At 43.7% G+C, this 17,155-nt stretch overlaps 1 protein-coding gene across 1 annotated transcript in view; it reads left to right on the forward strand.

The window, feature by feature from the left end:
- Positions 1 to 15,590, forward strand: part of GRIN3A (glutamate ionotropic receptor NMDA type subunit 3A) — an 816,603-nt gene extending 801,013 nt beyond the window's left edge. The window contains exon 10 of the mRNA XM_077250531.1: positions 14,679 to 15,590. Within this exon, the coding sequence (XP_077106646.1) occupies positions 14,679 to 15,012 (334 nt within the window). The 3' untranslated portion in view covers positions 15,013 to 15,590. The remainder of the gene's footprint in view (positions 1 to 14,678) is intronic.
- The last annotated feature ends 1,565 nt before the right edge of the window (positions 15,591 to 17,155 follow it).

The following is a 17,155-nucleotide window of genomic DNA, read 5'->3' on the forward strand; positions in this document are numbered from 1 at the left end:
CACAACGTACACTGTGATGGCATGGCATGCAGTGACATCAGAGGTCTAGTTGGCATCGGAAGCCTCAAAATAGACTGTAGAAGGCTGATAAGGATATGAGTGATGGGGGAAGGCAAAAAGAAGAGGTACAGACAATCGGACAGCAGGCTGCGGGAGAGGTGAGTAATGAGGCAGGTAGTATTTCTCCACTATCTGTGGACGGGGAGTACTCATTTGAACAGTCGTTGAGGCATACACTGGTACACTCAGGGTTAAAACAAAATTCCATTCGGTTTATGAATCCACAGCATAAACTGAATCTCAGGTACTTGAAGCATCACCCTGTTCTCCATCCGGCCACCATTTGGCTCTACAGTACCCACGGTTGTCACTGAGCCTCTGTGTGCCTTACACAAATTAGGGTCCATTAACTGTCCATGACAACCACACAGGTTCCCGGATACCTCTTATCCTCAGAGGCATCCTCTCCGGAGCTATACCACAGACCTCCTCTTTCTGGCTCAGTCTAGTCAGCACTGCCCATGCACAAACACACAGGCTCCATCTTGGGTGTTTAGATACACCCCTTCGGGTGGGGTATGTAGGTTACTAGACCTACTGGATCTGCTGAGCAAAATAAGCCCAGGCTTCCATCAAAGGGCCACCCACCTCTGTGATACATACCGCCCATTAACCACATGGCCACTCTCCATACCACATACCTACCTCTCTGCCTAAAGCCTAGTTGACAGTATAAATAACTGCTTACACTCTAGCGCCCAGTTCACACTACATGCTTCCACCGCCTTCCTAAAATCTTCATGCACCGCCTCACTGGCAGAAGCTTCTTGCACGTCCTTGGGTATCTCTACTATGCACTTGAAGAGAGAAGTGTCATCCTCTTCATGAATGGATGGCTCCTGCTTTGCCTTGACATTTCCATCAAGTCATCTGCCATGACTGGGGGATTGTCTTGTTCAGCTTTTAGCGCAAGCTCTCCCTGAGTGGTCACAGATTTACAACGGCAGTGCAAGAGTAGTAAAGAGGCGGAGCTGGAAATGCCCATTTTGGCGAGGGGTCTGGAAGAGTGTGAAACTCTTCCAGACCTATCACTAAAATGGGCATTTCCAGCTCCGCCTCTTTACTACTCTCGCACTGCTGTTGTAAGTATGCGACTACCATCTCCTTCTCCTGTAGAAGTCCTCTTAATGCTTCTCTGAGCACCTCCATATTTTCCAATATGGCCTTGTTCATGGATTGACACGTTGATAGGTCTCTTTAAGCATCTCTTTTTCGTGATCCTGTCCCCTTTTGGCTAGCACGTGTCACAACATAACTTCTTTAATTATATTTTCAGATGGGGCAGCTTGCCCACCCACTTTCTGTTGCTTCAGTGTTCTACCTGTACCTTTATCAGCAGGTTCAGTTTTCTCTTGAGTCTTCCCTCGATTTTCTTTGACCGCCTCTGGGGTTTCTGCTGGGCTCTCTGAAGATTTAATGTCCTCGTTCCCAGACTCCAACTCACGACCTATTGTCCTGGTCTCACACACCTCAGTACAATTTCCATCCACTTCCAGAGTTTTGGTGCAGCTGTCATCTTCCGCTACCTTAGAAGTGAAGGAACCACCAGTCTGCTCTCTGTGACCTTTGTGGGTTTTCCCTAAACCTGCGCTCTCTGCTGATGGATCTCCACCATCATAATAGGTCAATTTTATTTCCCCCACATCATCGACTACCTCATTGCTGGTGTTTGAGAGTGGCAATGTGACCCCTTGTCAAGGACATTAAGCTTGTTTGCACCTGACCCCGTCTCTCCTTCAGTCCTCCTTTCAGAGGGTGTAGCCTGTCCTGTCTTTCTGCTGCTGCTGTGTCCCCAGCGATGAGAGGAAGACTTGCCATTTGTACCCGGCTCTACCTTACCACACTCTTTTTTCCATGCATTAGAGACACAGTCTGAATGGGAGTCACCACTACTCACTCTGTCATCCTGTCATAACAAGTCCCCACTTAAACAGGTGTTGGACCCTTTTTCTGGAGCTACTCCATTTTCAATGGTCACACTGTTGGTCACCTCTGCTAAGTCCCATAGTTGGTCAGACCCACACTTTCTTCTAGTCACCCCTTACTCTGGACTATCGACCTCATGGGGCTGCTACCTCCTCCTCCCACAAGTCCCAAAACATCTTAAAGTCCGGGCCTGTAATGATAGGGTATGGCAAGTCCAGGACCACAGGAATGTCATGGCTTTTAATAATCATGGGTGTCTCAATAATCAACCTGAACAATAAGTAGCCCCTAGCAACCCAACGGATGCAATGGACTTCCATCTTCCTTCTGGGAATCAGATGGACCAGCAGTGTGCTGCTCACCAGTGTCACTGAGCTCCCTGAATCTAGAAGTCCAGTCACTCTCTCTCCATTGACTTCCATTGAACACCTCTGTGACATCTTATCAGATGTATACTCGGTACAGGATACCAAACATGTGCTGTTTGAAGATTGTTCCCAGCAACAGTCCTTCGGTGCATTCGCTGTCACCTCTGTTTTGGTCACCTCCCCTTTTAGGACCCCACCCCTTTTGGGATACTACATCTTTTGGGACTCCACCCCCTTTTGGACACCGCCCTTTTATGACTTTGCACCCATTTGGGACGCCGCCCTTTTGGGACACTTCTGGATGCCCTCAGATCAATAGAACTCCTCGAGAGCATCATTGCAAGCCACTTCCCACATGGCTGCTTTGCCTCCCATGGCTGTTGCTGGGCCTCCCGACACTGCACACCGATTCACATCGGGCATTTTGCTCAGTGACACTGCGGTCACTCTTGGTCCGGGCACACTCCTCCGAACCACAGCAAAACCTGGAATGAGGGTGTTGACAAGCTTTGCAGCCCTGGCGAGTTACAGCCAGAAGCTTTAATCTTTGTTACCCCATCAAGTTACAGCCTGATTCTTGCTTCCGTGTGCTGTTGCAGCTATATCATTGCCCCAGCAACAAAGCTACCAGAGTACCCCCACACGGCCCTCTCAGGCCCCTCACCGCCTGTGCACGGCAGTCTATCTACCCCAACTGTTACTTACAGCGAGGCTCCATACCACTCTGTAAGGCTCTGTCTGGCTCTGCAAGGCTCTGCATGGCTCCGCACCACTCTGCCAGCCTCCACACAGCTCCGCAAGGCTGTGCACCTCCCTGCATGACTCTGCACAGCTCCACAAGGCTCTACACCATTCCGCAAGGCTCTGTACCTCTCTGCACGGCTCTGCATGGCTACAAAAGTTTCTGCTCTGCAGACTTCATTGACCCGCTGATCCACAAAAAGCCACCCCGAGTTCATAGACCAAACGATCCACAGAAAACACCTGCTGTAGTCCTCCCAGTTACCTCCTAGGCCGATGCCTGCAGTCCAGCACCAACTGTAGTATTTCTTCACTTTCTGTGGATGGAGAGTACTCACTTGGCCGGTCGTTGCATGGCATGCAGTGACATCAGAGGTCTAGTTGGCACCAGAAGCCTCAACATACAGTAGAGTGTAGCAGGCTGAAAAGGATATGAATGATGGGGGAAGGCAAAAAGAAGAAGTACAGAGAATCAGACAGCAGGCTGTGGGAGAAGTGACTAATGAGGTATGTAGTATTTCTCCACTATCTGTGGATGGGGAGCACTCACTTGGCCGGTTATTGATGCATACGCTGGGACACTCAGGGTTAAAACAAAAGTCCATTCGGTTTACTAATTGACAGCATAAACCGAATCTCAGATGCCTGGTAACATGCAGCACCCGTACACCATCCGGCCCCCGTTCGGCTTTACAGTTCCCACGATCCGTTAACTGTCCGTGACAACCACACAGGTTCCCGGATACCTTTCAGCCTCAGAGATATCCTCTCCAGAGGTATACCACAGGCCTCCTCTTTCTGGCTCAGCCTAGCCAGCACTGCCCATGCACAAACACACAGACTCCATTTTGGGTTTTCAGACACACCTCCTTAGGTTGGGTATGTAGGTGACTGGACTGACCCATCTCTCCAAGTCACTTGGAAGCCTTCCCAATGTATAGTAACACTCAGCAACAGATCTGCTGAGCAAAATAAGCCCAGGCTTCCATCACAGGGCCACCGACCTCTGTGATACATACTGCCCATTAACCACATAGCCATACCACAGGTATAATTATTATTTTTTTATGTTTGGTCAGCCATCTACTGGCCATCATTTTGCTGAACTATTGTGGAGAAAATATTGATAAAATCCGTACTCGGGAGAATACAATGTTTTTGTAAGATGTATGGAGAATTCAATTCAACTTTAATATATTCAATCCTGTCTATTTAGAATAATTGGTTTTCTTGTAATATTTCCTCCCCAAGAAACCTCTGATCGTCAATTTTGATGTGTAGATTCATGAAAGTCCCTGGAATCCAAGAGTCAAAATAATGTAACATCTACCGTAATGTTAAAATTGTTGGTTGTTTAGGGATTCACGATTGTTAATTTTTGAGGTCCAAGATGGCAAAGAGGCAAGTAGGAGCAATTTAAGGTAGGCAAGTGTTACTTTAGTAAATTATCTATTCCCTTTTGATTTCTTTCTCCTTAAATGATAAAATTGTGGTATCTTACAGCCACAAATAAAAGGTTTTCAGTGGTTTCTAATTTATTCACCCCAGTAATGGCAGTATCTTCTATATATATAATTGTCTAAGGGTTTTTCTGTCTGTCTGTCCTGGAAATCCCGCGTCTCTGATTGGTCGAGGCCATCAGGCCTCGACCAATCAGCGACGGGCACAGCATGGCGACGATGATGTCATAAAGGTTGCCTCGACCAATCAGCGACGGGCACAGTCTGCCGCGAATTCTGGCAACATCATTGTCCATATACTACGGGGACATGCATATTCTAGAATACCCGATGCGTTAAAATCGGGCCACAGTCTAGTAGTATATAATAGCTTCTCATGAATGCCTGACAGAGATGTTTCTGTATATTATGAAACTTCCTTAAGGAAACCCCTGCTTAGCTTCTTCCCATTAGTCAAAAAGTATTAATAAGTTAACTGGCATTTTATGAATTTGGCTCTAGTATGTGGCTGCTAAATTAGACTTATGTGAATGATGGCAATTTGTATGCAACCCTGAATAAATATGTTGCCACTGCATAGGTTTGCAAAATATAAATAGGATTCTATAGATGATCAAAACTGTTAAGACAGAAGTTTCAGTTCTGGTGAACAGCAGAGATGTACAAAACTCAGCACAAATTCTCCAAAAACACATTCAGCTATCTGTGGTTTATTCTGGAGTGTACACTGCATTCACTGTAATTACATGTAGATATAACAGTGCGTGTGAACAAGCACACAGATATAAACAGTGAAAGTGAGCTGTAATTAGAAGAACTGTACTGGGTGGAGCTGATACCACCGGGCAGTGAGTTTGAAAAATTAATAACAGCAGCTTGTCAGGAGCCAAGAGGTAGGATGAGGGAGGTGAGAAACTAACTGCTCTATAGAAATCAATGGGGTGATGGGAAGTGGCTGAGGTATTAGGAGTTAACTGCTCTCTTGGAATTTAACTACTAAGCATAATCACACACTCAGCCAGGGTCTGTGCAGGCATTAGTTGCCAAGCTGCATGGAAACCAACTGTACACTATGAAGGATAAAAGCTCTCTTTGTAGTAGAATAACAGCTGATAGTAAAAGCAAATCAATTGCAAATTTGCTTATTTTGAAGCTGTCCCACTAACGAAACAAATTTAATAACTTGAGAAAACACTTTTAATAATACTTTACAATGCATTTAGTTAACACACTGAAATTATAAAATATCATTATAGGTGATCAAGGGTAGTCTCAGATTTCATGGTAGTTCTGTTGCTTACAATTATGTAATGTGTTTTGAACACAACCTTCCATCAGACTTTGAAATAAGTGTAAACCGTACAGCTGGTCAATACAATAATTCTAAAATGATTCTGTCACCAGGTTTTTGCTACATCATGTGAGCCGTATCGCTTACAGCACTACCTTTTGCATTTTTAATAAAATCTGTGTTATCTGTGGCAGATTTATCAGTTGTCTGAATGCTGAGCTATGTATAACCCTGCCCAAACTACTGATTGGTAGCTTTCTGTGCATACTTTGCCTAGGCAGGAAACTGCCAATCAGTGCTGTTATATCAGTGATGTTATATAGAACTCGTGAATATGGAGGACTACATGGCTGCAGGTTTCATAGTCTTCTAGTATCTCCTACCCATCATTCATTGGTTGTATCAAAACCAAAATAAATAGCCTAGTAAGTGACACAAGGCTGGAATCAGGGTCTCTGTCACTAGATTCGTGCCACCTAACCTGAGATCAGCATGATGTACAGACAGATTCCCAATAAACCATCTATGGACTACAATGAATTGAACTACAGTATACTAAATCCATATAAGGATATTCTAGAAGATAGTTTATTTAATTTTTTCTATTACAATTGATCTCAATTTCACTCTAACATATCCACATGTGGCCTTACTGTATTATAGTTTACTTTTGATTTTCTAAAATAAACACATAGAGATAAAACTTTGTCTACGTAACATCTACAGAACATTAAGGCATATATTGTGAGAATATTCGTTAGTGCTTGAGTATATAAGGTACTAGGGCTGGCGGAATGCACTGAGTAAATATGATAGTAAAGGTGTGTTCGCAGCCCGGGGTCCACCGTGCAGGAGTGGAACCTGCTGCTAGTTAATGGCGGCACTATATGGCGGTACTACCCCAGAATAGACACGGGTTCCATCACCCCATCTGGATAGGAGCGAACTCTTTTGCTTCACAGAGATGCAGGGAATAAAGGTAACGCTGTGCCCTGTTAGCAGTCACAGGGTGCAGCAAATGGATACTAGTGGGATCCCTGCAATTCACCCCCACTATGTTAGTGATTGATCCCGCTCTGACCCTTGGTGGCTTTTGAGCCCGTGCCCGAAGATGCCCTGAGTCAGATGCTGGGAACAAGCCAGAGTTCCCACCCTACCCTGACAGATTGTCAGGAGAAACTGGAGATAGCCACACAGAGTGCGTACAGCACTGCACTGGCGATTATTACTGCTGGTTAGATGCTGTATAGATTGTGCCTGGTGCTGGATTGCACTATCTGGCGCTAAAAAGCTCCAACATTCGCGAACATTCATCAACTCTAGGGATGGGAATGATTCGGAGCTTTCACCAGAACAGGCATACATCCACACACACAATTACTGATTTATATTAGCGCATGGCCGAGCGGCCATGCCAACCTTTTATAGAGGAAGCTCTCCAGGACCTTCCTAGTGGTCCAATAGGAGCTGCTACAGGACCTGAGCATGTGACCCCCGACCTCCAATGAGAGGTCTTCCCTTGGGCATGCTCAGAAGAAGAAAAGCAGGACTTAGTCCCAGGAGCGCCTGCTCGCCGCTGATCAGTGCTGGCTACAATGGCTGAACCTGGAAGATCAGCAGTAACCAAGTGCACAGTATCTGCCTGAGCCAGGCACTGGGAATGATGTCTCTGCTGAGCAGGCTCCACTGCAGCCGGAGAAGAGTGGGAGACTGCAGCGGAGGTGGTTCGAGATTCCCCCTGTGCAGCGGTGGGAACTCGACACCTAACATAAGGCTTCATTTCTTCTGGAAACATTAAGGTTGTAAACTGACTTGATATGAAATGAACACTTTTTCTTAAAACAGATATTATCCATAAGGTTAACCTCTGCTCCAAGACAGGGCCATATATTTTAAACCCGTGGATAATAGTCATAAACATTTTCTGTGTTTAAATCAGACTTACTTCTCTTTATTATCCATTCTTCAAACACATAATACAATCTCCTATTACTTTCTCTTACAGTGGCTTGAGAAAGTGAAAATCCAGGTTGTGAGGTAGCTAGACAGGAAAAATGCCACGAGGAGGAAATACTGTTTTTGTTTAGGGTTTGCATCAGTTCATGTAAAGAACATGCCTGCAACTGTGAACATTTGGTTTTCTTTTTTTTATTGATGCAAGCAGCAAACAGGACAAAATAACTGAAAACTTCACTGTGCATAACTATTCACCCCCTAAAGTCAGTACTTTGTAGAGCCTCCTTTAGCGGCAATTACAGCTGCAAGCCACTTTGGATACGTCTCTATGAGCTTTCCATTTGTTGACACCAGGATTTTTGCCCACTCATCAAAGTAAAACTGTTCGAGCTTCTTCAAGTTAGATGTTTTTCTCTGGTGAACAGCAATCAAGTCTGACCACAGATTCTTAATTGGATTATGGACTGGGCTTTGACTAGGTCACTCTAAAGCAGTTACACATTGAAATAAGTATTTGATACAATAGAAAAACAGAACTAAATCTTTGATCTTTGTTTGCAATTACAGAGGTTAAATGTTTCCTGTAGTTTTTGACCAAGTTTGCACACACTGCAGCAGGGATTTTGGCCCACTCCTCCATACAGATCTACTCCAGATCTTTCAGGTTTCAGGGCTGTCACAAGACAACGTTGAATTTCAACTCTCTCTAAAGATTTTCTATTGGGTTCAGGTCTGGAGACTGGCTAGGCCACTGCAGGATCTTGAAATGCTTCTTACTGAGGCACTCCTTAGTTGTCCTGACTGGGTGTTTTGTGTCATTGTCATGCTGGGAGATCTAGCCATGACCCGTCTTTAATGGTTTTCGCTTTTAGTGAGGGAAGGAGGTAATTGGCCAAAATCTCACGATACATGACCACATCCATTCTCCCTTCAATATAGTGCAGTCATTCTGTCCCCTTTGCAGAAAAACAGCAACAAAGTATGATGTTTCCCTCACTATGCTTCACAGCTGAGACGGTGTTCTTGGGGTTGCACTGATCTTTTTTCTTCCTCCAATCAAGACAAGTGGAGATAATGCCAAAAAGTTCTATTTTGGCCTCATCTGACCACAAGACCTTCTCCCATAACTCCTCTGGATCATCCAGATGGTCATTGGAGAACTTCAAACGGACCTGGACATGTGCTGCCATGAGTAGGGGGACCTTGCATGCCCTGCAGGATTTTCATTTATGACGGCCTAGTGTGTTACCAACGGTAATGTTTGAGACTGTGGTCCCAGCTCTGTTCATGTCATTGACCAGGTCACGCTGTGTAGTTTTGGGCTGATTTCTGACCTTTCTCAGAATCATCCTTTCCCCATGAGGCGAGATCTTGCATGGAGCACCAGACCGAGGAAGATTGACAGTCATCTTGTGTTTCTTCCATTTTATAATAATTGTGCCAACAGTTGTTGCCTTCTCACCAAACTGCGTACCTATTGTCCTGTAGCCCATCTCAGCCTTGTGCATGTCAACAGTTTTGTCTCTGGTGTCCTTAGACAGCTCTTTGGTTTTGGTCATGGTGGAGAGGTTGGAGTGTGATTGATTGAGTGTGTGGACAGGTGTCTTTTATACAGGTAATGAGTGCATGTAATGAATTCAGAGTAGGAGGGCTTCTTAAAGAAAAACTAACAGGTCTGTTAAGTTTTTGCTGGTTGGTAGGTGAACACATTTTAAGTGAATCTATGATGAAAATTACAGACCTCTCCATTTTTTGCAGGTAGGCAAAATCGCAGTGTATCAAATACTTATTTTTCTCACTATTTGTTATACTGCCTCCTTCAGGGTCAGTTACATTTCTCCTGTCTTCTTTATGATGATGCGTACTGTACCTTTTTTAACTAAGATGAACCGAATCCAATTACAGAAGCCACACGGCACTTTTAAAACATCATAATTTCCACAGAACTTGGAAAGCTAAAATTTTATTCTTCTATTTCTGCTAAACTTTTAAACTATCATTAATTTTTGTGGCTGTGATAAATGGGCTTCATTTTTTGCTCGTTGCACCCTGGGATCATGATCATTTTGTATACAGAAGGAAAACGTTCATTTTCACTCTTATCTAATGTCTTTTCCTCTCCTGCATTAACCTCTCTGCCATCTTAATAGAATGAGACAATAGTATATTGTTAGAAGCAATCTTCGTTTCTGGCTTTCCCATTGCCTAATTTGGCTTCAATAGCTATCTTTAACACAAAATATAGGTTAATTACAAAGCAGACAACACTTTAGATGTGAACAGTCATATGTAACGCATGATTACTTTTCAATTAAATGCACCATTTACTCTATATACTTCGTATCCCTATTTACAGATTGCATATAGAATAAGTAATAGCCACTAAGTGAACAGAAAAAATACGTACTCACAACGGTACCGCCAGCACTGCATACTAATGCACAAATATATGCAGAATTTTTTAAAATCTGTCCTGGCGTTGTGCCTGCATTTTCTGCTGATATTTAAGTGCACTTTAATACACGCATTGTATGCTAAATATATGTTTTGTAATTGATTAAAAATATTGCATCATTTAGCTTTTATGGGTGTTTGTTTCCCTGCACATACACGACTGGCTGCAGAATGAGTATTCTAAGAATCCTTCAGTGAACTCGTACTGTAGGGAGTTCAAACGCTTTTACTTGTCTTTTATGAAGCTCTCAGCTGATTTAAGAACAGGGACAAACGTAGAACTGAAATTTAATGTGATCATCATGAATCAACTGAGAGAAGATCAATAAAATCATCTTAATCCGTTCCTGACATTCACTGTATGGCACAAGTCAAGAGTAGGTATATTCAATTTTTTTCTTAATTTCACCTCACTTTTTTTCCTTCTTTCTAGCACGTTATATGGTAAAATAAATGCCAAACTCATTCCGCAAAAATTAAGATCTCATACATCTAGGTGGAGAGAAAAAAAAAGGGTTTATGAAAGAAGGGAAAGAAAAAAATGAAAATTAGAAAACGGAAATTGGCCATGGTGGGAAGGGGTTAAAGTTAGGAACTTGGTCAGAATGTGCTCCCCATCAGATTCTTAAATAACTCGGTCTGAGCCATAAACAGGCAATACAAGACAGTGGCTCTAGGAGACAAACTCTGCAAAAATGTTAATGAATCCATATATTATTTTATCCCAAAATAAATGCAATTAGTTGAAAAAAAGCCCACAAATGTGTCCATGTCCTTTAATTCTGCCATTGTACTGCATGTGCTGCTATCAAGTCCTAGTCTAATCGTGTTAGGTATCATATGCTCTGTGAGTTACCTGTCAGCAGGTACAAATTGAAGGAAGACTGTACCGCCACTCCTCATTTAGAATTCAGGCGCTCTTGGAGGCTAGCATGCATCACAAGACAAGGCTGGGAAATGATTTGCTCTGCTGCTGGAGTAATATATGATTATAGATTTCCAGAAATTCCATCTGGATTTAATAGCCAATTTTCAAGCATTTTTTGATAGTCGGAGTAACAGAGTTGCAACTATGTCTGTTTAAAGGGAAGCTTTTTGCTATGTAATCTGAGAGCAACATTCCATAGGGGAATAATTCCTGATTCCATCAATGTGTCACTTACTGGGCTGTGTTTTGCTGCTTCAATACAATCAGTGATTTATCAGCAGGAGAATATCCCCACAGGACAACTGGCCTTGTGCCTACTAGTCCAAACAAGCCCCAGCTCTGATTGGCAGATTTCTGTGTACACTGTATAGTGACAGAAAGCTGCTAATTAGTGGTGTGGGCAATGTTCAGGAGCGGATTATAATAGGGTCAATCTGGGCGGTAGCCCAGGGCCCAGTGGTGTGGGGGGGCCCTGGGCTACCGCTCAGATTGCCCGCCGCCATCAGGGCATTACTGCCCTAATTGGCGTAGCATGGGCCCGGTGGGCAGAGGGGGCCCGCAACAGGCCCCGTCTCATCTGCTCACCGGGCCCCTACCGTCGCTGCGGCAGTTATCAGACGCTATTGATGTGAGGGAGTTTGCCCACCCGTCAATAGTTAACAGCGGCCAGCCAATTGGAGGCCGGCGTCTGGCGTCATTGTCAGTCGTCGGCGGGTGCGCGCTGCTGGAGGGAGCTGCTTCGCCGAAGGAGCCCGGACAGGTGAGGACGGAGAACTCTTTTTTTTTTTATTGCAAACGGCAATCCGGGGGGACCTGGCCAGTATGCTGGAGACACTGGGGGGCTATATGCTGGAGACACTGGGGGCAATATGCTGGACACACTGGGGGCAATATGCTGGACACACTGGGGAAAATATGCTGGACACACTGGGGCAGATTGCTGGACACACTGGGGGCAATATGCTGGACACACTGGGGGCAGGATGCTGGACATACTGGGGGCAATATGTTGTACACACTGGGGGCAATATGCTGGACGCACTGGGGGCAATATGCTGGACACACTAGGGCAGATTGCTGGACACACTGGGGGCAATATGCTGGACACACTGGTAGCAGGATGCTGGGCACACTGGAGGCAGTATGCTGGAAACACTGGGGCAATATGCTGAACACACTGGAGGCAATATGCTGGACACACTGGCGGCAATATGCAGGACACACTGGGAACAATATGCTGGACACACTGGAGGCAATATGCTGGACACACTGGGGGCAATATGCAGGACACACTGGGGGCAATATGCTGGACACACTGGGGCAATATGCTGGACACTCTGGGGGCAAAATGCTGGACACACTAGTGCAGATTGCTGGACACACTGGGGGCAATATGCTGAACACACTGGGGGCAGAATGCTGGACACACTGGGGGCAATATCCTGGAAACACTGGGGGCAATATGCTGGACACACGGGGGGCAATATGCTTAACACACTAGGGGCAATATGCTGGACACTCTAGTGCAGATTGCTGGACACACTGGGGGCAATATGCTGGAAACACTGGGGCAATATGCTGGACACACTGGGGCAATATGCTGGACACACTGGGGGCAATATGCTGGACACACTGGGGGCAATATGCTGGAAACACTGGGGGCAATATGCTGGACACAATGGGGCAATATGCTGGACACACTGGTGGCAATATGCTGGACACACTGGAGGCAATATGCTGGACACACTGGGACAGATTGCTGGACACACTTGGGGCAAAATGCTGGGCCCACTGAGGGAAATACACTGGACACACTGGGGGTAATATGCTGGACACATAGCAGAGATTCTGGATACTGGGGCAGAGATGCTGGACACTGGAGGCAGAGATGCTGGACACTCTGGGGCAATATGCTGGACATTGGGGCAGAGATGCTGGACACATTGGGGGCAGAGATGCTGGACACACTGGTGCAGAGATGATGGACACTGGAGGCAGAGATGCTGGACACATTGGGGGCAGAGATGCTGGACACATTGGGGGCAGAGATGCTGGACACATTGGGGCAGAGATGCTGGACACTGGGGGCAGAGATGCTGGATACTGGGGGCAGAGATGCTGGACACACTGGGGGCATAATGCTGGAGACACTGGGGGCAGGACTGGAGACAGATGGGGCAGGATTGGAGACATGGGCAGAATGTAGATATGGGGCATGATTGGAGACACGGGGCAGAATGAAAGATGTGGGGCAGGATTGGAGACAGATCATGCAGGATCATGGGGCAGGATGGATACAATGGAGACTGATGGGGCAGGATGGGGAGATCATATGGGGAAGAATGGATACTCATGAGGGCAGGATGGGAGAACATATGGCTGGAGCCAGGAATGAGATACACAGGGCCAGGATGGGGGATATTATAATTACCATAGGGGCTAATTAAGGGATATTATTACTGCAGTGATGAATTTATTTTATTTTTTGAGGACACTGTTTTAAATGGGGGGGCGGTCCTGTTACTGTGTAGAGTGACACTATGTTGCCTCTTTTTCTTCATGTGGTGTAATGTAGAAGTTGGGAAAAGTTAAGTAATGTGTTCTGCAAGCGGAACTCTAAATAACTATGTTATTTCCTGCAGAGACAAGTCCTGGCTGGATGAAGTGATGGTGGTCTGTGCTGGATGAAAGATGAAGTGATGGTGGTCTGTGCTGGATGAAAGATGAAGGACTTCACCTAGAGACGTCACTGGTGAGTCAGTGTTACCTATACACTGACACTATACACCAGAGGTGCCAAACTGCATTCCTAGAGGGCCGCCAACATGTCATGTTTTCAGGATTTCCTTGTATTGCACAGGTGATAATTTAATCACCTGCACAGAATGATTCCAGCACTTTGTGGAATGCTAAGGAAATCCTGAAAACATGACCTGTTGGCGGCCCTCGGGGAATGCAGTTTGACACCTCTGCTATACACTGTATGCTATATACAGAGCTCCTGTGTATAATGTCACCAGTGATCACTGTATAACCTCTACACAGACACTGCATACTAAGTACAGATCTCCTGTGAATACTGGCACTTATGGTGATAGTATTGGGCTTTTTTTTTTCTTCCTAACTGAAGGGTAAATTGACTAGATCAATGGATGTTTGACAGGTTATAGTTTCACACAGCAACTATTTTTCTGGAACAATCTGGTTCAGGTATATGATGACCCCGTTACATGACCAGGGGGGCCACAGTGTCTGAACAGCCCGGGGCCCTGGCTACCCTTAATCCACCCCTGGCAATGTTATATAGGGCTCAGCATCTGAGCTCTACTAAATCTACAGCAACAACTGCTGTACCCAGTAAACTAAGTGATACATCACTCAAATCAGGGTTTCCGTCCCTTAATGCTGCTGCTCTTAGTTTATATAGCACAAATCTACTGATAGATTTTCTTTAATAGCTACCATCCAATAACCTTTTATGTCATTACTTCCAGGTGCAACGCAGGAAACAGTCAGCCTCGTGTATGGAACACTGCCAACCAAAGCAGCTGTAACAGGAGAAAGTATATTCTCAAAGAAGCACATAACGAATTAAGTTTCAGACATCAGCAGGATTTGCCTTTGCCGCAGTTGAGGAGAGAGACTCCAAAATTGCTTACCACAAATGGTAAGGCTGAATCCCTAAACTTATCTAGAAATTCGGTTGTGCAGGAACTGACAGAACTGGAAAAACAGATCCAGGTTATTAAGCAAGACTTGCAAATAGCCATGAACAGAAAAAATGAACTAGAAGAGTTCCAGAGGAAAAACAGGACTGCTGAATCTTAAAAGCAGCTTCCACGTCTTAACATGGGACATGGATTGACGGCAAAAGTCTTGACTGTGACTTAACCTGTGTAGTCACTGGACATGCAGAAATTGACTGGACATGATACGAAGATTTCTTTACTTCTGATGAGATTGATTTGTCTTTTTTGTAAGATTCAACTTGTATTTCTTTAGTCCGTGTGAACTGTTATCAATATGAAAATGTGCCCTTGGAGTCTTTTAAAACTCAGAAATAAACTTGCCCTTATATCCCCTCCATGGTATTAAATGAAGGTTTTCACTTCTGAGCCCCTCAGTGTGCAGTAATAAAACTAAAATGGTTTTGAATTATCTCCACTATGTCCTTTGCTAGTATTTTTAACTTTTATGAAGGAAATTTGCATTTAATGTGTATCTGTGAAATTGAAATTTCAGCAGTTTGAGGCTAGTGGAGAATGAGGGTGAAAAATTAATTGCTCATCCACACTGTAATGGACTTCATAAGGAAGCAAAGCATCATGTTTGATGAATCCGAAAACTGATTACCTTTTTGAAGAGGTCAGTGAAAGACAATAAAAAAAGATTTTATGTTTATTGGACTTTGTGGGTATTTTTGAAGAGTTCTCGGAAAGAAACTTGATGATTGATGACTGTATTCTAAAACATGAGCAAAGTTAGGAAAGTGCGACTGAAAGTTGATAGGCACAAAATGTGGAGAAAAAGATTAATTTAATTTCAAAATCGCTTTATATTTTACATGCTGACACTCATTCAATCTTGACAAATGAATACCTAATAGCATTACATTGCAGGATGGTTAGAACTTTGTTCCTTTCACAAATGAAACGTATTGATTTTCATATTTGTAGTCATCTCAAACATGCAGCACCAAATTAATCAGGAGCCAGCATATGAGATTTAGATATTCTTTACTTTCAATAGAATCAAAAAGGTTCTAATTTAATACAAAGATAAAAAGAGGGATAAAAACCTTTGATCCAAATATAATATTTCTCTTCTATAAATCCTGTCTAAAGTCTGATCTTGGCATGTAAATTTCTTGGCTTAACAATGTAAAATTAGAAAAGCTTGAGATGGATGCCAAGTCTTAAAAAACGTGAGAAAAAATATGTATACAAAAATGTATTCTCTAGAAGTCCCCAAAAGTCTTTTAGCAAGCTGCAAAAGCAGATTTTTTTATTGGCAGAGTGTGAGACCCTTTTTCCAAGACTCCTTCATATTTGGCTGGAGATCAGTTATACACCACAGTAAATAAACACACAAATCCAAACACAAGTAAATTATGAGGCTCACAAGAAGTGTGCATAATCCAAATAATGCAATAAACCAAGTATAAAACCATCTATGCTTAAAATCAACAGATAGCAGTTTTATCCAGGAACTAACCTAATTTTGCCAGCACATGGTGCAAGAAATCAGATTGACGAAGCCTGATATATAAAGCTTGATTGGTTTGAATTGTTATCATGTGACTGCAATTTGCATACTAAGTCATGTGCTAGCTTCTCCCTGAATCTCTCAATGTTCAGTGACAAAGTACAACCCCTTCTTCATTGAGAGAATCAAAAAGAGAAGCCAACATGACCTAAGTATGAAAACCTTATATATCTTGTATTTTATGAAGGAACGTGCAAGAAGAACCAAATCCTGACAGTATACAGTATTTGGTATACTACAGTTCATAATTTATTAAATAATGATTCTAGCAAATGAAACTGCAGTAACTCTTAACTTGTCAGATGGCACAACACTTTATTAACATAGCCATGAATCACGTTATGTGACAGGTTATTGATTGTTACATGTGTACAGGATCAGAAACAATAACAGTACATGAAAATATCACAAGAATCACTATCAGTAAAGAAATACAGCAACACAACCATCAACATTGCATGAATACATCAACAGAACCACTAAAACAGCAGAAATTCAACATTATAATCACTATCAGTACAGGAATACACCAACAGAACAATTATTAGAACATGAGTACATCACAATAAACACTTTCAGTACATAAATACAGCAACAGAACCACCAACATTACAGAAATATAGCACCACAACAACTAATACTACAAATCCATCACCAGAAACACCATCATACAGGAAAACAACACCAGAAACACCACTAGTATACA

Source organism: Ranitomeya variabilis, chromosome 1 (genome assembly GCF_051348905.1).
Source record: "Ranitomeya variabilis isolate aRanVar5 chromosome 1, aRanVar5.hap1, whole genome shotgun sequence".
NCBI classification, from domain to species: Eukaryota; Metazoa; Chordata; class Amphibia; order Anura; family Dendrobatidae; genus Ranitomeya; species Ranitomeya variabilis.